This window comes from Notolepis coatsorum (genome assembly GCF_963971535.1).
Source record: "Notolepis coatsorum genome assembly, chromosome: 14".
In the NCBI taxonomy this organism is placed as follows: Eukaryota; Metazoa; Chordata; class Actinopteri; order Aulopiformes; family Paralepididae; genus Notolepis; species Notolepis coatsorum.
Window position 1 is genome coordinate 56,497,588 of NC_140178.1, and position 25,879 is coordinate 56,523,466.

Consider the following 25,879-nt stretch of genomic DNA (forward strand, 5'->3'; position numbering starts at 1 on the left):
TCCTACAACGAATTTACAATACGAAGCCAAATAAGTTTGTAAATCGAATAAAAGGTATACATGCAGACTACTATGGCAATCCATTCACATAAAACATAGGCTATATTTGCACCTAAATTGTGCATATGAATATTTAACCAATCGCACCTCACCAATCACCATAATATAATCGATTTGATTACAATAGTTGAATCCTTGAACTGAATCATTTAATGTAGCCATGACATGGAATGAGGGGGGCGTGGGTGAGAGAGAGAGAGAGAGAGAGAGAGAGAGAGAGAGAGAGAGAGAGAGAGAGAGAGAGAGAGAGAGAGAGAGAGAGAGAGAGAGAGAGAGAAAGAGAGAGAGAGAGAGAGAGAGAGAGAGAGAGAGAGAGAGGGAGAGAGAAAGAAAGAGAGAGAGAGAGAGAGAGAGAGAGAGAGAGAGAGAGAGAGAGAGAGAGAGAGAGAGAGAGAGAGAGAGAGAGAGAGAGAGAGAGAGAGAGAGAGAGAGAGAGAGAGAGAGAGAGAGAGAGAGAGAGGTATACTGAAGGCAGAACAGTGAGCCGCCACGCCACGGGGTCTTCTCTATTTTAGACGCTAAAATCTCAGCTCATCTCAGAAAGGCTCTGGAAGATGTCAGCTGTATGACGTACATCATGATGAATATGGATAGTTGGACGTGGACCGTGACACCTTTGGAGATCCCAATCAACCTGGGTGAATTAATTCTGCACTGATGGCAGAGTGAGAGCGAGAGTCGTGCGCGTTTTGCCAGTCACGCTTTTGACCGAGCGCTCGTGCTTTTAGCCTTCGATGAACTTTTTGCGGAGTGCGACGACGCCACATTCGTACGATGAAGACGACGCGGAAATGCCGCGCGTTGCTCTCTGTGGGGCTCAACCTGGTGGCTCTGTTCTTATCCACCACCGCATTCATCACCACGTACTGGTGCGAGGGCACCCAGCGCGTCCCCAAACCCAACTGCAACAAGCAGCGGCGCTACAACTGCATCGACTACGGCGTGAACGAGACGGACTCGAACAAGGTGCACTACAGCTGGGAGACCGGTGACGACCGCTTCATTTTTCGCCGCTTCCACACCGGCATCTGGTACTCCTGCGAGGAGAACCTCCACAAACCAGGTGAGCCCACCTGTCACTGTTGTTAATACTGAATGGTGGTGGTAAAATATATTTGGTGCATACGGAATGGATACGGTAGAACAAAGTTGGTCTCGGCCGTGCCGGTTAAGGTGGTGCGCAAAAAAAACCACCGTGCGTAAAAGTAAAGTAATCCCACACCAACCTACACAGTGCTGCTATTTTCCATATGTCACGCGGATGGCCAATTAAACATAAACACAATCTTGTAATTTTGTGTAGCCTATATATTACTGACCAATAATTAGCCCCTTTCGTGACTGTGATGCACGCCAACACTCGGCCAAACCTTGTTGGCGTGCATCACAGTCACGAAAGGGGCTAACCAATAATGTGTCCCGCTAACCCCACCATCATGCGTTCAAAGGCGTGCCATAAATGTCATGCCTATAGTCTTAATAGTTTGATCGACTTCCGTTCCTCTGTTCCCATAACACTTGGATGATGGATGATGGATCTCAAGTTTGGTAGAGAACACACTTAAATCAGTTAAATGTCTTGACACTTTCCTCCTGAAGCATATGATGAATTGAAAATGGGGGACCCTGATGTAAACAAGACGAAAGTCTTTCTCTGGTCTGCATCCCCTTAACAATTGTATGTATTGAGCTGTACTGTACTGTACCCATTCTGCAATCTGTGAAATAAGGTTTTTAATCAATCAATCAAGCTTTCAAAGCGTGCTAGACCCCCTATACTGTGTTCCAGGTTTCTCCCTCTTGGCAGTCATTTAACCCACTGTCTATCTGTATGTCATGTATGTCATATATGTCCTGATGAATTGAAAATGGGGGACCCTGATGTAAACAAGACGAAAGTCTTTCTCTGGTTTGCATCCCCTTAACAATTGTGTGTATTGAGATGTACTGTATTGTACCCATTCTGCAATCTGTTAATACAGTTTTCAATCAATCAATCAATCAATCAATCAATCAATCAATCAATCAATCAATCAATCAATCAATCAATCAATCATAAAACTCGGTATAGGATTACTTGTTTTGTGTACTTATTCACTTTGCTTCCAATATATTTGAATATATGTGTAGACAGTAGACACTATAATTAAAATACTGTCAATATTATCATAGTGTCTGTCAACTCACACACAATATAGAGCTAAGTAATTTGTGCATTGGTGTACCCTAACCATCTTGTGCTGGATGTGAAAAACGCTGAGGAGATGGCGTTCGACCCCAAAGCAGTGAGGAATTATACACATATAAAGCAGTTGAACGACGTCGCTTCTGACATACTGTACCCCGCTCTCCCTTAAATATGGCGCGGATAGGCGGTACGGTGGTGTAGTGGTTAACATTGTCGCCTCACAGCAAGAAGGTCCTGGGTTCGATTCCCGCTCGAGGACCAGGTTGCCGGGTTGCCAGATACCCATGGTATCTCCTGGGACTTTCTTTGTGGCGTTTGCATGTTCTCCCTAGGGTTTCTCCCTTAAAAAAACAACAATGTCTCGTCCCTGACTAAGACGGACAGGAGCACTTGCACGCCGCAACCCATGTCTGCTCCTGGTTGCCCTTGGGGGGGAGGATGACGGAATGGGTCATGTGCAGAGAGGACATTTCAGCAGTGTGTGTGTGTGTGTCTGTTCTATGTGTGTGTGCGCTGCTTGACGATTTAGCAATGTGCTACAAATAAAGGCTTCTTCAAAGTCCAGTTTCAAATAATCTCACATTCTGAATTCTACAGAATAACCTAATGTATTTTTCTATTTAATTAAAATTCATAAAAAAGCATTAAATTAATAAAAAAATAAAACATATTGGCATTACATATTGGCCATTGGTCACCCTGCTCTCTAAATATTGGCATCAGCCATTGAAAAACCACTACTCGACCACTACATTTCATGGAGTCTTAGAGAGTATTATGAGCTACGGGATAACACCATGGTCCAGTATGGTAACTTGTCTATACAGGTGAAATCAGATGAGAATCATAGGCGAAAAAAACAAAACAAAAACACCCATCCCTTCAGACAATCTACAGATGCAGCCATTAGTGTTCCTAACCATTTTGCCGCGACGAGCGCACGGTGGTCTCACGACATGGGAATTCATTTGGAAACCAGGTTGCTGTTCTGTTATATGCCCGCCAGGAGGCGCAAAGTCAACAACGGCCCGACAGGCAGCTGTTAACTTCATTCATCAAGGAGGCTCACAATGAGACCACAAAATTTGACATCATGCCATATCACTATGTCTAGTACAGACTGTATGAATTAATGTTCCTGAATTAAAGAATTAAACAGTTAAAACCTGTCAAATCAGAAGTCAACGTGTATATTTTGCTGCTGATTTGACAGGTTTTAACTGTTTAATTATTTAATTCAGCAACATTGCGTGTTTAAACAAACGTATTGTTACCAAAAAGCATTACACTAACAGCGTTGTGATCGCTTTCTTCTGATGAAATGGAATGAGAGCCGCGCGTTGGGCTGTTGTCACCAGCTGTATTCGAGCGCCCCTGCTGGTCATTGTTACCGTTAATACGGCGCCCAAACGTTGGTCGAAAGACAATTCATGGCTGCATCTGTATGAGCAGTCACTAAACAGACAAGCTCAGAAAATAGTGGAGGAGTCAGGGTTCCCCTGTGCAGGCTAAACCATTATAAAAGTTAATTCCTGTCTTATGACCATTGAGATTTGTAATAGTAGGGCTGGCGATATGGCCAAAAATGATATCACGATAACGATATGATAATGTTATCATATCACCTGATATCGATAATTATCGATATTGTTATAAGTATAAAAATATATATATATATATATATATTTTTTACATTTCTTTTTTAAACAACAGATGTATGTTTATTTTGCAGCAATTATTTTATTCTTTGTCGTTGCCGCCATCTTTAGTGTTACAGCCCCTCACACTCCAGTTCTCAGGCTGCAGCTGGTTTGAATGCGAAAGTAAACAAGCTTCTCTGCTGGCTGTGGCTCCAGGGGAGTTGAATAGGTCTGGCTCTGCTAGTTTCTTTTCTATCTTTTGGCGCTTTTTTGGTGGACAAACCACAGCACATGTGCACCGTGACTCGTGACTGGAGACTAGCTCTGCTAGCACACATAGCCTACTGTGTAGGCTAGTGACAAAATGGCATCCAATGTAATAAAAAAAGTCAACCAACGAACTAGATTCTTGTACCGGATCTCCTCTCTGGTAAACAAGAATACCCTGAAGACTCTGGCAGGAGCACTCATTCAAGGGTACTATGACTATGCGTGCACCTCATGGTACCAAAGCACCTCAAAGGCGCTTAAAACAAAATTACAAACATCACAAAACAAACTGGTCAGACTACTGCTTGACCTGAACCCCAGAACCCACCTCACCCCTGCCCACTTTGCCAACCTAGGATGGCTTAGAGTAGACGACAGAGTACAGCAACTTGCAATGGGCCTGGTCTACAAGATACACTATACGACCGGGGTGCCCATGTACATGTCAAAATACTTCCCAAAGGTCAGTGAATACCACAACCACTACACCAGAGGAAGCTCAACAAATCATGTGAAACCCAGATTCGGCTCAAACAAGGGACTAAACACGTTTCGCAATTATGCCACAACAATGTGGAACGCCCTACCCAAAGCTGTAAAGGAATGTGAATCCCTGCCCACATTCAAAACCGCTCTTAAAGAGCACCTACGGGAGGCTGCAATTCGAAACTGGCCACCGTAAATGCCCAAAACCCCCACCACCTCCTAATAGACAGTCTCCTCCCCACCGCATGTATATATTCCCTCCCCGCCGTATGTATATTTCCCTCCCACCCACCCACCCCCTCCTAATGTACAGTCCCCTCCCCATCATATGTATATACTCTGTCAGGATCTAGGGGTAACAGTACTGTATATTTGAATACCGCCTATGTCACAAATGTATCAGTACTAAATACCTATATGTCCCTATGCCATAAATGTCATGTATGTTGTGTATGTCATAAATGTCTATATGAATTGAAAATGGGGGACCCTGATGGAAACAAGACAAACGTCTTTCTCAGGTCTGCATCCCCTTAACAATTGTATGTATTGAGCCGTACTGTATTGTACCCATTCTGCAATCTGTTAAATAAAGTTTTCATTCATTCATTCATTGTACAGACGGTTTCAAACTGTATTTTAAATTAGAAAGCAAACTAAATAAATGGACAAGAGAAAAATAAATCTCAATTTGGTCAGTATTGTCATTTGGACAAGCAAAGCAATTACTTTAAGTTGCAGGCAAGAAAGACAAGTCTGTCCACTGTCTCTGCCTGGTTTTAAAACTGCCCTGTTGCAGGTCAAAAAAAAAAAAAAATCTCTATATATTTTTTTCGATATTATTTTTTTCCTGTATCGATTATTAAAATATATCGCGATAATTATCGTTATCGTTTTATCGCCCAGTCCTAGGTAATAGGTTGTTGGCCATAGGGGTTCTGCAATATCATATGTCACCATTGCCAGTATTGTATCTGTGTGTGAGTGATTGTGTTGTGTTGTCAACTGTTACGAGAATGTATGTGTTGGGCCATGACTGATGTGTTCATTAGTATGAGTGATTGTGTTTGTTAAGGATTGTCGTTGTCTAAAATTCTTAGGCAACTATTAGTGATGGGATTTGTTGACAAATTGATTGGTTGATTTCTTGAGGAAATATGTAAAATGTGGGTTTCCCACATGCAGAAGCACCTCAAACACTTTGAGAGCCAGCCGTGTTTTCCTTTTTACCCCCTTGAATGCCCACATCCACTCCAATGTTAACGTTAATATCGCCTAATCTATGTTTTAAATGATGGCTATGTGTCTAATCTGCCCGTCGCTTACCAAAGACTCATTTTCCAGTCAACATTGTCATGGCAGATTGTTTTTTTATCGCTTCATTTCCGTTTTCTAGCATTTTGAAAATCACTCGTTTTCACGGAAAAAACAACACATTCTATGAGAATCGCCTTTTACTGGAATATTCTAGAACGTTGTCATTTTTCGGCCTATTTATGAATCGTTTTCAAATAAACGCTAGATGATCGATAGTATGTGTACGGACGCATGCTCTTGCGGTGAGCCGAAAATCGAGTCTCCTATTTCCTGACGGCGCGCAGAGTCAAACAGCCTATCACCATAATCACAGAAAAGCTTATATTGCTGTGAAAACGAGTCTGATTATCCTAATACTGATAACATAGATTCCTTACCTGAGATCAGATGGTATCCAAATGGTTTATTCCAATTCCCGATCGCCATTCGAAAAAAATCGCTCATTTGATTGATCCATCGTGTATACAGTAAAACACATATTCGCCGTGGCTCCGAGGCTCCAGAGTGAACTCTGGTAGACCCCGGTTACATGAGTAAGAAGTCAAATGTGGAGTGCAGGTTTTTTTTCCCCATTCATTTTCATTGAGTCCAATCCAAAAGGGTGATTTACCATCTGGGAGACGATAGGGGGCGCTTTTTTCACATCAGAGCGCCTGGGGTGACTGGATCTCCAACGGTAGGGACGCTTGATGCAATAACAGATTGCTAATAAAAATAAAAAAAACAAATAAAACGAATATTCTCGTGAGTGGGCATTCAACCCGCGGGGGGTAAACACGAGAAAACTTGTGGATGGCATTCAAAGTCCAATTTCCGATCGCCATTAGAAAAAAAATCGATAATTGTATTGATCCACCGTGTGTCAGGGTTAGAAATTAAAGAACATTTTCAAGGGCTTTTTTTGCCCCCTTAATTGATTTTCGGGGGCTTTTTTTTGTATTTCGGGGGCACACAATTTTTTTGTATTTTATTTTTTTATTATTTTTTAAACAAACATATAAACAAACATGACAACACACGATAAGATATACAAGCATTAATTGTCAGGGCACATCCAATGAGATCACATTTTAGTTAGTTGTCTTATATAAGATATACCCCTAATACCTGTTATCTAAAAAACCTACACACATATGCTCCAGCTCGAACCCCCCCCCCTCCCGGACCCCACCCTGAGAAGTACCTCCACTATCCCTCGCACCTAACCAGACACTACCATTATAAGCTAGCTTTTATTCTCTCCACCACTTCTAACCACATTGACATTTTGGATTCATTGAGACCCAGAATTCTTGCTGTAGATATTTCATGGTAAATTACATCGAGATATGTAAGAAACCAAACTTTACGGCAAATTTTTTTCGGTTGAAACCAGCGTGATGCGATCAGCTTTTTGGCTACTGTGATACCCGATAAAACCAATCTCTTTAGCTGTGGATTCACTGCAAACTCAAAAACATCATTCAATAGTAATACCGAGGGGTGTACAGTTATATTCCAAGATATGAGTTTTGATATTTGTTGGGTCACATCTTTCCAGAATGCCTTAACTGGTGAGCAGTCCCAATACATGTGCATAAATGTCCCTTCGTCCCCATTTGAACATTGGGTGCATTTGGAATCTTGCTTAAGCCCCATTCGGCACAGTCTTATAGGAGTCAAGTATGTCCTGTGAATATAGTTAAGGTTGATTTGTTGATGATCCGGGTTCCTTTTTTTTTTTTATAATGAAAATTAACATCCTTTTTTTTTTTTATAATGAAAATTAACATAACGATTATAAAACATTGTTGACACTTCTTTTTACAGTCTTCGTCCCTATGTTTGATAACGTAATGTTAATGTCTCCATATATAGGGCTCTACGCTAACCTTTTTCCCAAGGAGCACATGTGCTCCTAAATAAAATGTTAATAAATAAAATCTAAATACAAATTTAGGAGCACACAAAGAAATTTAGGAGCACAGTGACAATTGTTCAAGTAACACACACACACACACACAATGTGTGACATGGCTTGGTTTCATGTTTTGAGGTACCTTCAATTATCTGTAAATAATACATACATACTCTATCTAAATAGATTAAATATGATTGTCCCTGAGGGCAAGTTGTGTTGTTGTCTTGATATATCTACAAATAGCAGACGAATAGCCGGTTGCCTCTGGATCAATGAATGTCTAATATTGAATAATATTATTAGCTATTTTATTTTTAACATCCCTAATTCCAACAGTCAAGAGGCTTGTTTCAAATTGATACATGAAAAACCCCACACACGCAACAACATCCACCTCAAACACAACAAAAGAACAGAGCATCTCATGAACTTATGTCATGGACTCTATGGACTGTCAGCTGAACTCGCACCAATGCATAGGGAAATAGTCAGACATTCCAGAATTATTTCATAATACAAGTTTTGAATGGACGTTTGGATTAAAATCATCCCGAAGACAGCACTGGAACGTTTGTGAGTATAGGCTCTGGCCAGATCTATCAATGAAATACGTTGCACGCTCAGCGCTGTGGAATGAAGGAAATGCCAAATGCGCATCGGGATCGGATTTGGATGTTATTCTTTGAAGTTGTGTTACAAATGGAACGGTCTTTCCCCGCCGAACACAAGTTACTTAACGTTACACAGGTCGCGCTATGCAGATGCTTAGCTTGCTAACGTTAAGATAGCAGTGTAACTTAATGTTACACTATGCATGCTTGATGAAAGCAGAGCTCTCTGTCTGTCTGCGTTCGCAACTCTCAAGTACCCTGTAACACGCAGCGGGCGCCGCCTCCCTCCCTCCTTGCAACAAACCTTGCATTCCACCCAAAAACAGAATTTCAGTCCAGTTTCTGAACTATTAACAGCGGAGCTGTTTTGTAATCTTCACTCGTCTCGCACACTGCAAGTAAATGATTTTTCCGGTTCGCACACACACATATTATTAGGGGCAAACACAAGGGAAATGCTCGCACTGTAGAGCATATATATAATTATATATATAATTAGTAAACTGTCGGGGGCTGATTTTCGAGGGCATTTGGTAAATTTTCGAGGGCATTTTTGCCCCAAGCCCCCGTTAATTTCTAACCGTGCCGTGTGTACAGTAGAACACATATTCTCCGTGGCACCAAGGTTCCAGAATGAACTCTGGTAGACCCCGGTTACATCAGTGAGAAGTAAAATGTGGAGTCAGAAATCCGTTCTCCCATTCACTTTCATTGAGTCCAATCCAAAAGGGTGATTTACCATCTGGGAGACGATAGGGGGCACTTTTTTCACATCTGAGCGCCGGCGGTGCCTGGATCTCCAATGGTAGGCTCGCTTGATGCAATATGATTTCAGAACGCTAATAAAAAAATAAAAAATAAAAACGAGAATACTCGTGACGTGGCATTCAACGGTCGGGGGGTAAACCAGAGAAAAGCCGTGAGTGGCATACAAAGTGTTAAAGGAAAACGTTTTAACCTTGACGCTATTTGCTATGATTTGGAGTCATACCGAGTGATAGGAACCAAAATGGTTAGAATTGATTTAGTATTGAGCAAGCTATAGCTTCAGTTGGCTGCTGGGGGCAAATGTGCCCATCAAAGAACGTCCACCAGAAGAGCTTGTTTTTAGCACCAAGAAGCTTAGGGCGTTTTCACACCTGTAGTTTGTTTGCTTTGTTCCGATTCAGGGACTAATATTGATACAATGTTGCACTTGCCCCTTGGTTCGTTTGTGTTCACACGGCTGTGTTAACAGCGGACGAAAACTTGTAAACAAACGACACGCGCGTCACTCATTGGTCAGATTTTCTTCAGACAGTCTTCTCTCGGATTTTTCTTAACTCGAAAATACAGACATAATAGAAAATGGAACATCAGCAGCGTGTTTGGTTACTTGTTTTAATTGGCATTCTCTGGTTGATATACTGATATTGATATGTTCAGTCTGTGAAGAAAACATTCAATTTCAGCGAGCATCAAGGCTATGACTTGAAAATAATGTAATGATATGATAAGACGCGCTGCCTCATGTCGACACCGTTGTAGGAGAAGACACGCTCTGATGGACGCATACAACAACATATTCACCCAACAATTTCTCTTCCAAAGACGCATCAGGTAAGCTATTTTTCATAAGCCATCGGACAATTCCAACTAACGTTAGCCTAACGTTAGCTAGCTAGCTGTGCATAGCATCATAGGCGGCGGGTGAGATCAATATTTGGGTAGGCAATATCGTGTGGAGCGCGCAAAATGTTTCCTTTTTTGTCAATACACACACCCACTAGGCTATGCGAGGCGATCCCCACTCATTTAATATATAGTGCAAAATTAAGTGTTCAAATGAAGGCATCCAATAATAGATTAACCATTGTCTTACCTTAATGCAGCAAAATTTGATGAACTCGGACTCTCATCATGTCCTCTTAGACTTAGAGGAAGCCCTTGTATGCCAAGATAATGCAACATACAGCCTCCGGTGATCCGTAGTTGTGCCCAGGGGCAGCCCGGTGCAGCTTCTAAATTACTTTGTTTATATGCCCTGGAAAAATACTGTATATCCATTTAGCTTTTTGAAATTTGACTCAAAATAGCGCGCTGGTGTTCGCTACAAAGGATCGACGGGAGGAGATTCGGAACGCAGATGTTTGCTTTACTCGGCCTGCGGGATCAGGATGATCATATGAATGCTGTGATTGGCTACATTATTTAACCTGAGCCTATGCGTGATTTGTTACTGCCTGTATACTTGGAATGTTAAACGGCCACCGCCCACCACACCTACTACCCATTGACACCTTGGTTGGCCGACCCTTGCGTATTGTCACCACCGGGCTGCAGCAGCCCACACACACACAATATCGTAGCCTAGGCTGCCTATAATAATGCGCCGACTGGGGCTGCCGATTTGGGTAGGCATAGCCTAGCCTGGCCTATTATATATCCGCCACCTATGCATAGCATGTATGTGTGTCTTCCTTTGGTCATGTCGTGTTTTTTGTTATTAAAATGTGTTGACGTCATACAGCAAAGTTATTTGGCGATGTAATTGGGGACATGCAGCAAACTAGCCGTACTGTATTGTACCCATTCTGCAATCTGTTAATAACGTTTTCAATCAATCAGTTGCCCCCCAACTCCCTGCTATATAAATAAACGTACCGTGCCTGCTTAGCCTAACCCCAATCTTCACTTTTCATGAAGTACACCTATTTTTTGTCAAATTGGTTGTATTTGAATGGTGGGTAGTAAGCTCAATAGGTTATGCTTACCTGCCATGTTGACCTGATCTGTATTTGCTGGTTGTAAACCATAGATGTTAATGACGCATTGGAATAACATTTTCTATCTCTCTGTCTGTACTGCAGGGGCATATAGGTATATCCACGTACCCATGCTTGGTGGCCACACATCTACAGTACTTGGACTGACCACGAATGGCTGCTAAACTTCAGGATACGAAGAGGGACTTTCATACACTTGTGTGATACCCTCCGGCCCTGGTTGACCCGTCACACCACCAGATTTAGAAAGCCAGTTCATGTAGAGCAGGGGTTCCCAACCTTTTTCCCCCAGGGACCCCCAAACATCTCTGATGAAATTCCTGGACCCCCCTCCTAATAAAATACCATAAAATACTTTTTTTTTGTCATTTTAATACTTTTTTTGTCATTTTAATAACAAACTGCTTATACACAGGCATATGCATCATAATTAGACCCACTATGCTTCTTTGACTTGTGCCTTCAATCAACAAATCTCATCTTGCACCATATGTATTTCAAAATGTTGGCCAATATTCAAATCCTGTATTCATTCTCTCAAATCAGGCCCTAATGGTGAACGGTTTGCATTTATGTTGAATGAAGTAAGAATCCACTGCAGTATAAATATCCTCACCTCGAGTGGTGGTAGTAAGGTTGACTGACATGAGAATGTCCTGCTTCAGATCCTCATTTTCGTTATACTGCACATAAACGATGAGTACAGCCTCGTCTGCGACAGTTGTAGTTTCATCAAGTTGTATGGCAAATGCTTTTCTGACAGCTGCTGCTCGCAATCACTTGACATCTTATCAATTCGGTCTTTCACTACATTGTTCGAGAGTGGTACTGATTTTAGTTTATCCGCCACCTGTGGGCCGCACAGTTTCTAAACCATTTTGATGCAGGCTGGTTTGATGAGCTGCTCGCCAATATTGTGCGGTTTCTTTGCTTTTGCAATTAAAAGCGAACACTCAAAGGAGGCTTCGGTAGCCTTCTGTAAATCACTGCCACCCCTGCTCCACGCTACTCTAACATCAACGGGCTTGTTCGCCTTGAGAGACTGTTCTTTCCTCCGAAAAAAGTCCGGATCCTTTCCAACGGTTTCTGGGTGCTTAGACGCCTGATGTCTCTTCAGCTTGCTGGGCTTCAGGCTCGAGTTTGCCAACTTTTCTCCACAAATCACACACTCAGGTCGTTTGTCTGGTCCCTCAGTGAAGCCCATGGTGATGTAATTTTCGCGATTGCTGTAGGTCCTAACTTTTTTTGCAGATGAGCTGCCGTCATCTCCTTTTCGTTTGTCACACATTTTCGCCTCTGGCGGCTGACTGCAGACGAGCCGAGAAAGTTAACTAGCGTGCTAGGCTAGCTACGGAAAGTGATACAGTCAACTGATACGCGTTTTAGCGGCTACCCGGTAGCCTACTGTTAACGTTCAAAAATCATGTCTAGATGTTTATTTATTTATCTTTATTTTTTATTGTAGTGAAGAGACTATTCAAAGTCTGAAAAAAAAATAAAAATAAAAAATCATCTGTGGTCTGGCGGACCCCCTGCGCCCCCTGGCGGATCCCCAGGGGGTCCGCGGACCCCAGGTTGGGAATCACTGATGTAGAGGTTCGAGTGGCAATCTGTGTCTGGAGATTGGCAACAAACCTTTAATACCGCTCTCTTTCTCATTTGTTTGGCGTTGGCTTGTCCACATGCTGCGTTATAACTCAACAAGTTGTCACTGCCATGAATGTTATAATGAAGCCACAGTATATAAAAACACCCTCTGCTACCGAGTTTAGATCAATAGCACAAGGCTTTCGCGATAAATGGAGATTTCCCCAAGTAGCTGGTGCTATTGATGGAACCCATATTAACATCAGAGCTCCACCTGACACTCCAGCGGATTACTTCAATAGAAAATGCCATTATTCCATTATTTTACAGGGTGTGGTGGACAACAAGCTCAAGTTTTGGGACATAAATGTTGGGCGGCCAGGTAGGATACACGATGCCCATGTTTTCGCCCTGTCGAGATTGTATGAGCGTGGTGACAGAGGCACACTGTTAACAAGAGTGACTGAAGCATTTGAGGGAGTTGATGTGCCACTTTAGGTGATTCGGCCTACCCTCTGCTGCCTTGGGTTATGAAACCTTACCGTGAGGGTAGAGGAGTAACACCAGAAGCACGCATGACTGTAGAGCGTGCCTTTGGGCATCTCAAAGGCCGCTGGAGATGTCTCCTAAAGGAATGTGATGCCCACATTACCCTGGTCAGCCAAATCATCGCAGCATGTTGTTAGATTCTGATCAATCTGGCCAGTATCATGTCTTCTTGTGTTATCCTCTCTCCATCCACTCCTCTGCGTTGTGTACTTTTAATGCTCCCGATGTCTCATATACTGGCTGATACAATCCTTATCTCTCCCCGTTAGTGCGATCCGCAAACCATAATAATTCTCCACCTTCGTAAGAATTCGACACTTTGACACAGGGTAATACCTTACAAGGAGAAGCAGTGTTTATTTACATAAACAGAGACCTCATAATCAGATGGGAACCAATTCGTATTGTCCTTGTAAAATCTATTCTAATGATCTTTCGGTGTGTTCAGTCTATCGTCCTTCTGCTATTCAGTCCAATGGTGGTCAGGCCTGGTCGTAGCCAGAACCCTTCTCCCGTTAGCCGAAGCTAATGATGATGTGTCATTCCTCCTCCCCCCCCCCCCCCCCTCTCCGTGATGAGAGGTGAGAGTCTCTCAGTCCTAGTCAGATTGTAGTCTGCCCTTAGCCGCTCTTGGTCTGGCTTACACCCGGAAACACTGTTAGATTTATAGGACCTTCGCCATAGCCCGCCCCTCTTCTGGTTGTCATGCGCTGTCATGACAACTGCTAATAACCTTTCACACATTTCAAAGCGTTTCATTACTGTCAAAACCTCCATCTCGCTCTGCCTCTGTGCCCTGCCACGGTATCAGCTTGTTGTGTCTTAGATCGGAATTCAAAACATTCTGCTGACTGCTAAACATTCTGCTGGCTATGCCTCTGAACCGCTTCTTCTATCACAGTCTGCATGCACTTCGACCTCTCTGACACCGTTACATGCTACCATCTCCCCCCAATCTATACATCACATACATTGAAAAACACCCCAGAACCCTGTTTTCTCTCATTCCCCCCTTTGATTCTTAATCAACCTTCAGAATCAACAGACTACTTGGTTTTTCAATTAATTATACCCAAAAAAAATAGACTCATAACAATTAGGGCCCCTCCGTCTGCTGTTTGCCTTATTGTTTTCCATTACACCTAAACCAGAAAGGATAAACAACGGTCAAGGAGGAGAGAGAGAGAGAGAAAGACAGAGAAAGACACAAATTCGCAACTTTTCAGACAACACACCTAAACCCTTTGGCCCCCCTACTTAGGTACACCCCACGTCAAATCAGAGCGCTCCCTTCCCTCTTACAGTACACCCCCCATCTTGGGCCTGTCCCGTCTTCTAGGGCAAGGGCCCCTTCAGCGACGGCTCCTTTCCTGAGCTGGTCCCCATTCCAGGGCGAGGTCCCCTAGGCAAAAATGTCTCCCCTGGTCTGCTACTGCTCAGTGTCTCTGGCTGTCCTCTCCACATCTGCTCTCCCACCGCCGCGTCTCCTCTCTCTCGTCGTGGATGATCTGTGTACCAGGCTGCGGTGCCTGGCCCCTGCTGCTTCCTCCTCCTCCAGTCTGTCTCCTGGTCGTCTCCACCGCTGTCGGACATCTCCAAACCCTAAAAGCAGAAAACAACACCAGCAGTTTTCTGTACACTCGACCTTTGTGTTTTCTATTAGTCTACGACCTTCTCCACACCCATATCTAGGCCTGCCGCGATAAGCAATAAATCGATTAATTGCCGCGATAATTAAAATGAATGCAATGATTTTGACGGGCGCGATTAATTGCCATTTGCGTGTTTGTTTGAGGCGGTGCCCCTTGTCAGTCACTGTCCGTGTTGGGAGGCGGGCCGCTGGCTTTACTACAGAGCACAGCACAGGAGCTCCGTGGGGCTAACGTTACCCCTCATTGTGTCTATTCTACTAGCATTAACGTTACTCATACAAACAATCAATAGCGAGTTATATTGATCACGCTATGTACGATAGCCATGCTAAAACGCTAGCACAACATTAGCACCTAACCTAACAACAAGCCTTAACAAGTCAGCAATCTTTTTGCGAGACTAAACTCTCCGCTCGGTGGCAAATTGTGTTGATGTCGGTTTTGTTTAATCAATAAATGAGGCAGAATACACAGTGACTGTATCCTTTGTTTATTGCACTTGTGCCTGCTGCAAACATAATGATTATGAAATCCTATGTGAGACATTAAAGATGGCGGCGTTCTGTTTTAGTTCAGACTCCCTCAGACTCTCCAATGAGTGACGCGTCTCTATTCTGACCAATCAGTGGTCTGCAGTGTTTCACGTGACTTTTCTGGTACCACTTCTACCAATAAGATGCATGCATCTCACTTCTACTCGCTTGGAACCACGACAGAGCAGGGACTAAAAAAGTACCTGATAATCACAACAATACTTCCGGTCCGGTCGGTGGGCTTCAAAATAAAAGTCTAAAACACCGGAAAAGACGGAGCGGTGGGCTTCAAAATAAAAGTTTTGGGAAATAAATGTCTCCAAAAAAAATTCTCTAACCGGTCGCAATAATATCGCTTATCGCGATATTTTCGGGGGCAATTAATCGCCCAGCAAAATGTGTTATCGTGGCAGGCCTACCCATATCTGTCCCTGTTTGTTGTCTTCCGTCGTGACACCAGCAGCTAACCGATTCCCACTTCCGTCGCCCTATCTCTTCATCCCAGGTTGACCCCCAGCGCGCGCCAGTTCTTCTGGTGACGTGTCGTCTGAAGACTCTGCCTATTTATTAGGTGTGAGAAAGCCCCACTAGAATTCAAACTCCCTCTTTATTCCATAATTAACCCATTCAAATAACTGCACCTCCTCTCTCTGTGCAATTCTTATTTAATCCATTGTATGATTAAACTCTATTTAATTAACCTGTATATCAATATTATTATAATAGATCCACCCTCTCCCAGTAGATTCTAAACTTGAATCACTCCCCCACTCCGCCACTAGATGGTAGTACAGACCTATATCTAAATATTCCCCTATGGGTAATGAAAACTCCCCAGCGCTACCCCCCCCCCCCCCGCCACTAGGTGGCGACCTACTCCTCCTCTATGGTGTTTTAGTTGACGTGTCACTTCCTGGTTCTTATCTGTTGTTATCTCCTCGTGGCTCACGGCCATCTTGTCTCATCCTCCTCGTGGCCCTTTGCGGCCATCTTGTCTACTCAATTTTGTTGACATTTCCTCTCATCTTATCTCGCCCATCCTCCTCGTGGCCCTTTGTGGCCATCTTGTCTCTGTGCCTAATGGCTACTCTCTCAAACAAACGGCCGCTGCCCTCCTTTTTCAAGGCCTAACAACAAAACAACTGTCTCTTAGAGTCTCGTCGGCCAAACAGGTCATAATGATGTCTGCAGGTCACATGACAATAGATGATCTACTAAACATGCAAGTACTGAACAGGTCAAAAATAAACTGAATGCCAAATGACGGCAGGTCTGAAAAACGTAGGTAGATTCTCCCGACTCACAGTCCCACGTTCCCGCCTCCTTGCGAGGAAAACAACCCTTATAGTACAGACCAACAAAAATGGAATTAACCCCTTAGAACACTGCCTTCCTTCACCGGCCCGTTTGTTTTTCATTCCATGTAGATAAAAACCTTTCTCGGTTTTCAAAACACCATGGCTCTCTGCTCATATTATTACAGCTGGCTTCTCTGTCGCTACTTATTTACGGATGCACTATCTGTTCGTTTTTATTTGGCTTAAAAGATCAAAACAACCGTGTGTGCACAGTGAACTCACATCTTTTTCCTGAGCACTGTTTCTCCTACAGCGCTGGTTCGCCTCCTGACCGCTCGACTCGGCGCACTCTCTCAGGGCTGGCCGGCCTTGCTTCGATCATGATTCTCCCACACACGATGACTGTTGTTCACTGTCGCCCCATTCTTGAAAAAGTCTTTTTCCGTTGTTCTCATCTCTTGCAAATCCGGCTCACGGCAACCAACTGTTAGATTCTGATCAATCTGGCCAGTATCACGTCTTCTTGTGTTATCCTCTCTCCATCCACTCCTCTGTGTTGTGTACTTTTAATGATCCTGACGTCTCATATACTGGCTGATACAATCCTTATCTTTCGGTGTGTTCAGTCTATCGTCCTTCTGCTATTCAGTCCAATGGTGGTCAGGCCTGGTCGTAGCCAGAACCCTTCTCCCGTTAGCCAAAGCTAATGATGATGTGTCATTCCTCCTCCTCCCCCCCCCCTCTCCGTGATGAGAGGAGAGATTCTCTCAATCCTAGTCAGATTGTAGTCTGCCCTTAGCCGCTCTTGCTCTGGCTTACACCCGGAAACACTGTTAGATTTATAGGACCTTCGCCATAGCCCGCCCCTCTTCTGGTTGTCATGCGCTGTCATGACAACTGCTAATAACCTTTCACACATTTCAAAATGTTTCATTACTGTCAAAACCTCCATCGCGCTCTGCCTCTGTGCCCTGCCACGGTATCAGCTTGTTGTGTCTTAGATCGGAATTCAAAACAGTCTGCTGGCTGCTAAACATTCTGCTGGCTATGCCTCTGAACCGCTTCTTCTATCACCGTCTGCATGCACTTCGACCTCTCTGACACCGTTACATGCTACCATCTCCCCCCAATCTATACATCACATACATTGAAAAACACCCCAGAACCCTGTTTTCTCTCAATGTTGTGTACTACACAACTTCTGTGAAGTTAACAATGTTAACAACAGTTCCTTGACAGAGACAATGTAGTGAGAGAGGAGGATGAGGACAAAGAGGATGTGAGACAAGGCCATCAGCAGGACAATGGAAGGGAAAATAAAATTAGAAATGCACTTTGCAGATATTTTTCTAGAATGTAACGTCAGGATTCCTGTAACTTCAAATAAAATCTTCCAGATGAATGCCTAGCCCTTGGTTTTGTGTCATTCTTTTCTCTCTATTGCTGTCAGGGTTGTAAAAAGGATTATGTTTATTGTTCTCAGGGTTGTGAAAATAAGTTACTGGAGGCAAGCTGTTTGTTGTAATGTTATGCCATTTTATAAAAGGTTTAACAATTCAAAAAATACAATGTTACTTTCAGAAAACAATGACAAGATAAATTGTTAACGGTGTTTATACAGATTATACAATTGTAAACTATTTTCTTATGAAATGCAAAATAAAGTGCAATTCTTTTTTGAAAAGCCTTTCTCTTCACTTACATCATACAAAGGATGATTAAAAACAACAAGCCAGAACAATCCCAACAATCTTAACAGGGATGCACTAAGGCAGGTTCTCAACTCTACAAACACAGGTCAGCAATTCTTCAATCTGCTTCAACGCATGGTAAAACATATAACAATAGGTCTGAACAATTCAAGTTCTGAACAGGAATACACTACTTGTGCTCAATTCTACAAGTGACAGAATTGCTGACCTGTGCTGTTAACATCATGTAATACAGATGAGACATCAAGGGATTGATTAGCCATTTCACCAGGTTGGCTGACATGCTGGGGAATGGGCTGTGGAGGACGTGGTGGTATAGGGTAGGGCAGGTGCTGCTGTGGAGGCAGGTGCTGCTGTGGAGGCAGATTAAGCTGTGGAGGCAGATGATGCTGTGGAGGCAGATGATGCTGTGGAGGCAGATGTTGCTGTGGAAGCAGATCCTGCTGTTGAGGTGCTGTCATCATTGGTGGTGGAATGAGTGTTGGTGGAATAGTCATTAGTCACACATTTAAGCTCATGTGTTACAGTATACGATTTTGCCATTGTTTACTATTAATGAATTAAAACCATGGGCTCATGGTAATTGACACGATAGTAGGCTATGTTGAAATAAGCGTGTCTGTTTGGGTTATTCATTTTATCAAGATAAAAAAAACAGATTTAATAGATTTCACAACTTGCAAAGAGACGGATATATAGTTACTGTGTTTTTGTAATCTTTTAATTTTTTTTTCTTTTTACTCACCATTTCCATCATCCGATTCAACATCGGCAGAATAGATGGTGTTGTTAGGAGTAGAGCTATCATCACAGGAAGACTCCACAATATCCACAGGATCAACCACGGGTTTAGTCCCTATAATTTTGTCCAACTCGTCAAACCAGGGAAACGTGTCCTTTTCCTCCCTTGAACTTCCACTTCTACCCAGAGTATCGCGTACTTTGACATATTGTTGTCGAAGTTTTTTTGCCTTCGCGACAATTAATGCCAAACAGTTTTTGTCATTATTATTATTTGCAACAGCAATGTTGACCAGCTACCAATCTAGCTGCCTAGCAAAAAACTACAAATTGAGAATTTCCCGCCCACAATTCAATGCGAAAGCATCCCATCATGCAACGCGTATACAGTATGGCAAGTGAGTTGTAATAATAATAATAATAATAAATCAAATTTATATAGCGCCTTTCATAGAACCCAAGGTCGCTTTACAATCAGGACAAAAAATAGGGCAAGGGAAGTAGGGGGGGAGGGGGAAGAGGGGATGAGGGAAAGTAGGGGATAATGGACCTAATTTAATCTAAAACTAACTGATGGGGAAAGCCTTGGTGAAGAGGTGTGTTTTTAGAGCGGATTTGAAGGTGTCCAGGGTTGGGGCGTTGCGGATTTCGGGGGGGAGAGAGTTCCAGAGGGTAGGGGACGCCACGCTGAAGGCTCTGTCCCCAAAAGTCCGTAACCTGGTGCGAGGGATGGAGAGGAGACCTAGATCAGAGGATCGTAGGTTCCGGGATGGAGTGTACTGGTGGAGGAGATCAGACAGGTACCGGGGGGCGAGGGCATGGAGGGATTTGTAGGTGAGGAGCAGGAGTTTGAAGGTGATGCGGAACCTGACTGGAAGCCAGTGGAGATGGATGAGGGTGGGGGTGATGTGCTGCCAGGGCTTGGTGTGAGTGAGAACCCTGGCAGCTGAGTTCTGGACATACTGGAGCCTGTCCAGGGCTTTGCTGGGTACCCCGAACAGGACTCCATTACAGTAGTCCAACTGGGAGGTGACAAATGAGTGGATCAGGGTCTCCGCCACAGAGTCTGAGAGTGAGGGTCGGAGACGGGAGATGTTCCTGAGGTGGTAGAAGGCAGACTTGGTGACAGATTTGATGTGGGAGTGAAATAAAAGTGTGGAGTCAAGGGTGACGCCCAGGTTACGGACTTCGAGAGACGGGGAGATGGAACAGCCGTCAACGTGGAGGAGGAGATCTCCAACCTTCCCGAGCAGTGCCTTGGGGGCCACAACCATGAGCTCTGTCTTTTTGCTGTTGAGTTTAAGTAATTTGGTTGCCATCCAGGTTTTTATAGCGTGGAGGCAGTTGACTACAGACTGTGGGGGGAGCTGGGAGGATGGTGAGGTGCTGATGTAGAGCTGAGTATCATCTGCATAACAGTGAAAGTTGAGTCCGTGGTGACGTATAATCTGACCGAGGGGGAGCATGTAAATGGTGAACAGTAGGGGACCCAGCACAGAGCCCTGGGGGACACCGTGGTTGACTGGGGCCGGGGGGGAGAATGAGCCGCTGACGCTGACAAACTGAGATCTATTTGTGAGATATGAATGAAACCATGACAGAGCTGTACCGGTGATGCCTAGGTTGTCAGAGAGGCATTTGAGGAGGACTGAGTGGGATATTGTGTCGAACGCCGCGGAGAGGTCGAGAAGGATGAGGAGGCTGATGTGTCCGGAGTCTGCAGCAAGGAGGAGGTCATTAGTGATCTTGATGAGGGCGGTCTCTGTGCTGTGATGTGCTCGGTAGGCTGACTGAAGGGGTTCGTAGAGACCACCCTCTCTAGGCGGTCTCGGCCCGCTTGTTTTGTTCCGCAACAGAGTGCGATTGCTGTGTTCGCAAACGAACCGATCTAGGGGGTAAACGTTCCAGGTTCCGGAACAACAGCTCCAAACGAGCTAGGTGTGAAAACACCCGATTGTTATGAGAGCAGTCTTAAGAATCTTATCCATGATATCAGTCCACTTCGAACCTGATCAGAAGTCTGGCTCCGTAATCCAGCGAGGAGTGGGGCAGTTGTTGCAGGAAAACAATGTTGCTACACCTGTTTAGTGGAACAGGAGAGTTGGAGAACATTGCTATGCCTGTTTAGTGGAACAGGCGAGTTGGAGAATGTTGCTATGCCTGTTTAGTGGAACAGGAGTGTTGGAGAACGTTGCTATGCCTGTTTAGGAACAGGAGAGTTGGAGAATGTTGCTACACCTGTTTAGTGGAACAGGAGAGTTGGAGAACGTTGCTACGCCTGTTTAGTGGAACAGGAGAGTTGGAGAACGTTGCTATGCCTGTTTAGGAAAAGGAGAGTTGGAGAATGTTGCTACACCTGTTTAGTGGAACAGGAGAGTTGGAGAACGTTGCTACGCCTGTTTAGTGGAACAGGAGAGTTGGAGAACATTGCTATGCCTGTTTAGTGGAACAGGAGAGTTGGAGAACATTGCTATGCCTGTTTAGTGGAACAGGCGAGTTGGAAAACATCGCTATGCCTGTTTAGTGGAACAGGAGAGTTGGAGAATGTTGCTATGCCTGTTTAGTGGAACAGGAGAGTTGGAGAGAAATGTCTCTTGCACATAGATATTGGGGAAGTGTGAGAGCGAGAGAGCAGAGGCGGTCACGCGTTTCTTTTTGTGTGCTTTTTGCGCATACAAACAATGAATAATCTGATAATAAAATGTACCTGTTAAAGGACTAACATTTGTCCCTTAACCCTTTCACTGCCACACTACAGAAGGTTAACCCTTTACTATCAGGGTTAACCTTCTGTAGTTTGGCAGTGAAAGGGTTAACCTGCTGTTGTGTGGCAGTGAAAGGGTTAACCTTCTGTGTATTGTCATAGTGAAAGGGTTAACCGTTTGGTAGTGCGGCAGTGAAAGTGTTAACTTCGCTATATAGTGCCTATTCAGTGATATGAGAGGAGAGGGCTCACTGCGCTGAGATGTCAGCAAGTGTGTGTGTGTGTGTGTGTGTGTGTGTGTGTGTGAGATGCTTCAACAATGTTGTTTTCAGCTCTTTCTGCATTGTTGTGCTAGGCTATATGTAGAATAGTGATTGCATGTGCCTCTGTATGGTAATCCTGTTCTTTACATGGACACACATTGACTCCACATCCTATGGGCAGACAAATGCAAACTGCAGCTCATCCCTTGAAGCGTGCATCGCTTCACATCTATAACACTATGGGCTAGATCCACAAAGAATGGATTGCACGGTGCTAATTGCACCCTTACTTACAATTCATTATGAATTGAAAATGGGGGACCCTGATGTAAACAAGACGAAAGTCTTTCTCTGGTCTGCATCCCCTTAACAAATTTTCATTCAATCAATCACCGCGCATGTGATTGATTGAATGAAAATTGTATTAACAGATTGCAGAATGGGTACAATACAGTACGGCTCAATACACACAATTGTTAAGGATGCAGACCAGAGAAAGACTTTCGTCTTGTTTACACCAGGGTCCCCCATTTCAATTCATAATGAATTGTAAGTAAGGGTGCAAGCACTGTGCAATCCATTCTTTGTGGATCTAGCTATGTTACATTTAAAGTTCAGTACACAGTCCAAGACTAAATGTTTATTATATCTTATCTATGTACTGTATGTAAACTCATTACTGTGGGGCGAATTCACAAAGGGATTGCTAGTTTTTTCTGACGCTATGCCGGCGCAAATAGCTCTGAAACACAGTTTACTATTCACAAAGCAAGGGCAAAGGGTGAAATACGGTGGTAATTGCGTTGCCATCAGAATTACGTCTCGGTGCGTCTGTGGTATTTGCTGGTATTTAAATGAGGTAATATGGGTGGAACATGTGCCCCTTTCTATGCAAATGAGCCTCATTGCAAGAACACTCCCAATTCACAAAGATCGGCGCTAATTGCAGTTAAAGCGACACTATTTACATCTTGAGAGATTTGGTGGTAACTAAGCGCATTTATAAAGGGGTGCCAGCATCTCAGGTGATCATGGCAGCAGTAATTGTTGTTGCCTTCGCCAGGCATCGTAATGACAGGCGTGCTCGTGAAAGAATATTTCTAATGAGAATATCACTTTTTGATTTAGGCAAGACCGAAATCATCCGGAGACACAGGTTGACAGCTCAAGCAATTCCTGATCTACTCGATGAAATCAAGGATGATATTGAGCCACCCACCCAGAGATCCCATGCAATCTTATTTATTATTTAAATATTGATATATATATATATTTTTTAATTATATTTTTCCCCATTCTTTTTCCATTTTTCTCCCATCCCAATGTTAGTCGTTATGCCAATTCCCAATTCCCCTTCCTGGTCGTTGCGCACTCTACCCCCTACCGTCGGTCTGGGAGGGCGGAGACTATCACATGCTTCCTCCGACACATGTGTAGCCAGCCCACCGCTTTTTTTCACCTGGCAGCGCAGACTCTCACTGGGAGAGTGTAACATGTGGAAGGTCACACTACCTCTCCCAGATCCTTCCCTTGCTGTGCAGGCGCCCCGACCGAACTGTAGGAGTCGCTGTTTATAACGACCAGCAGGGCTCTACGCTAACCTTTTTCCCAAGGAGCACATGTGCTCCTAAATGAAAAAATTTAGGAGCACACAAAGAAATTTAGGACCACCCAAAAATATTTAGGAGCACAGTGAAAATATTTCAAGTAACAGAGTTTATTTTTTTTTCAAAAATAAATGTATATTTGTACTGTGCGTGCATGTGTGTAAATTAGCTCTTGCTACAACCCTGCATGTATTTTGTACTTGATGTTCATTAACATGTGCTATCCCTATCAAATAAAATATCAAATCAAACTACTGCTACAAAAGGTTCAGTCACTTAACTTTAGCTTTTGCCCCTTTTATGCATACAATGCCTATGTTTTGGCTGTGTTGCTCTTCTAGAAAAATAATCCTTTCAGGGTTGCCTATTGAAATACTGTACACCTCCAGTACAGAAACATTGTTTGAGTTTGCGTGTCAGGTAGACCATTGATTGACAGTCGAGTCTGCCAATTACATCACACCGCTTGCACTCCGGCCGTCCGGCGCTGCAGCTGGACCCTATTGCCCATCTCTACTGTTGATAACGTGTTATGTCGTAGTAAGAAGAAGTAATGGACACTTTAGTACCAGCGTCTGTCTTTATTCACGTTCATACCAAGAGCTAACTTGCTCAGTCCTTCACTACTACTGGTGTGTCACGCCGGGGCACATCCACCCCGGTGTAACCCATGCTCTAGGTTAGAGCTCCGCCTACAGGCCTAATGGAGACACCACATATCCTTCTCAATAAGACAACACTTACATGGCTGGTTATAACAGTAACTTAGAATCCATTAAGGCTAAACAGTAAAGAACATTTCAAAGTGTGTAGGCTACTCTTACCTTTCTTAAGTTATAACTAAGATAGAGTCCATTAAAGCTAAACAAGAACATTTACTCTACCGTTCTTATTCCTGCCTATGAAAAACAGAATAAACATTTGTATACATATTTCAATTCTATGCATTACTAGCATTCAAGTCTGCCGCAATTATAATTAACCAGAACTGTTAACTCTTTCACCTTTCAGCATTACTAATATCAATATTACATAACACTTTTCTCAGTGGCTCATCACAAAGTCCTGAGTCCACACAGGTGCTCGTCTCGGCCTGGCCTGTCTTACAGGTTCTGTGTGTGTGTCAGAAGGTGGCTCTGCTGTAATGTCACCGTCCAAAGGCGACCCCTCGCCGTCCCCCTCTCTTCCCCAAAGAGAGACCGGTGCCAGATGGGACGCATTCCAACAGCGTCCATCAGCCAGCATGTAGGTGTGCGGCCCTTTCTGTCCCACCACCTTGAGTGGCTTGGAGAACTTGCACTGAGTCTTAGGAAGAATGCCAGGTTTCTTAACCCGAACGTATGAGCCACATGGGAATGACACACTCTTCGCCCCTCGCCTTTGATCCGTGTACGCCTTGCTTCTGTCCTGTTGCACGGCTACTCTGGCGGCTATGTCCTCCGACGAGTGTGGTGTGGCTTGTGGAATCTGAAATCCAGCCACATGGAGTTTGGTGCGCATAGGCTTACCATGCAACAGTTCTGCTGGTGAGTGCTGTGTCGCAGAGTGAGGAGTAGACCGGTAGGCCTGTAAGAAGTCCGTTGTAAACTCCTTCCATTGCTTGCCTTCCAGCGAGGCCGTCTGCAAGCTGTCTTTCAAACTGTGGTTAAAGCGCTCTATTTCCCCATTTGCCCGTGGATAATACACAGATGACTTCCTGTGCACTATGCCCCTGTCTTGGAGAAACGCCTCAAACTCCTGAGACACAAACTGAGAGCCATTGTCAGAGACGAGCTCTTTCGGATTGCCCTCTCTGCTGAAAACTGTAGATAAGAATATTGTCACAGTCCGTGATGTAACCTGTGGCACAAAAGCTATCTCAGGCCACTTACTGTAGTAGTCTATTAGTGTGATTGCAAAGCGACAGTCCAGGGGCGCTCTATCAAAGGGCCCCACCACGTCAATTGCCAGTTTCTCCCAAGCCCCAGTAGGATAGGGCACAGGCTGCAGTGGAGAG

At 44.0% G+C, this 25,879-nt stretch overlaps 1 protein-coding gene across 1 annotated transcript in view; it reads left to right on the forward strand.

Moving 5' to 3' along the window:
- Positions 1-667: 667 nt before the first annotated feature.
- gsg1l (gsg1-like) overlaps positions 668-25,879 on the forward strand; it is a gene marked incomplete at its 3' end in the record, with an annotated part of 314,655 nt that continues 289,443 nt past the window's right edge. Inside the window, exon 1 of the mRNA XM_084329478.1 lies at positions 668-1,123. Coding sequence (XP_084185604.1) covers positions 835-1,123 — 289 coding nt within the window. The 5' untranslated portion in view covers positions 668-834. The remainder of the gene's footprint in view (positions 1,124-25,879) is intronic.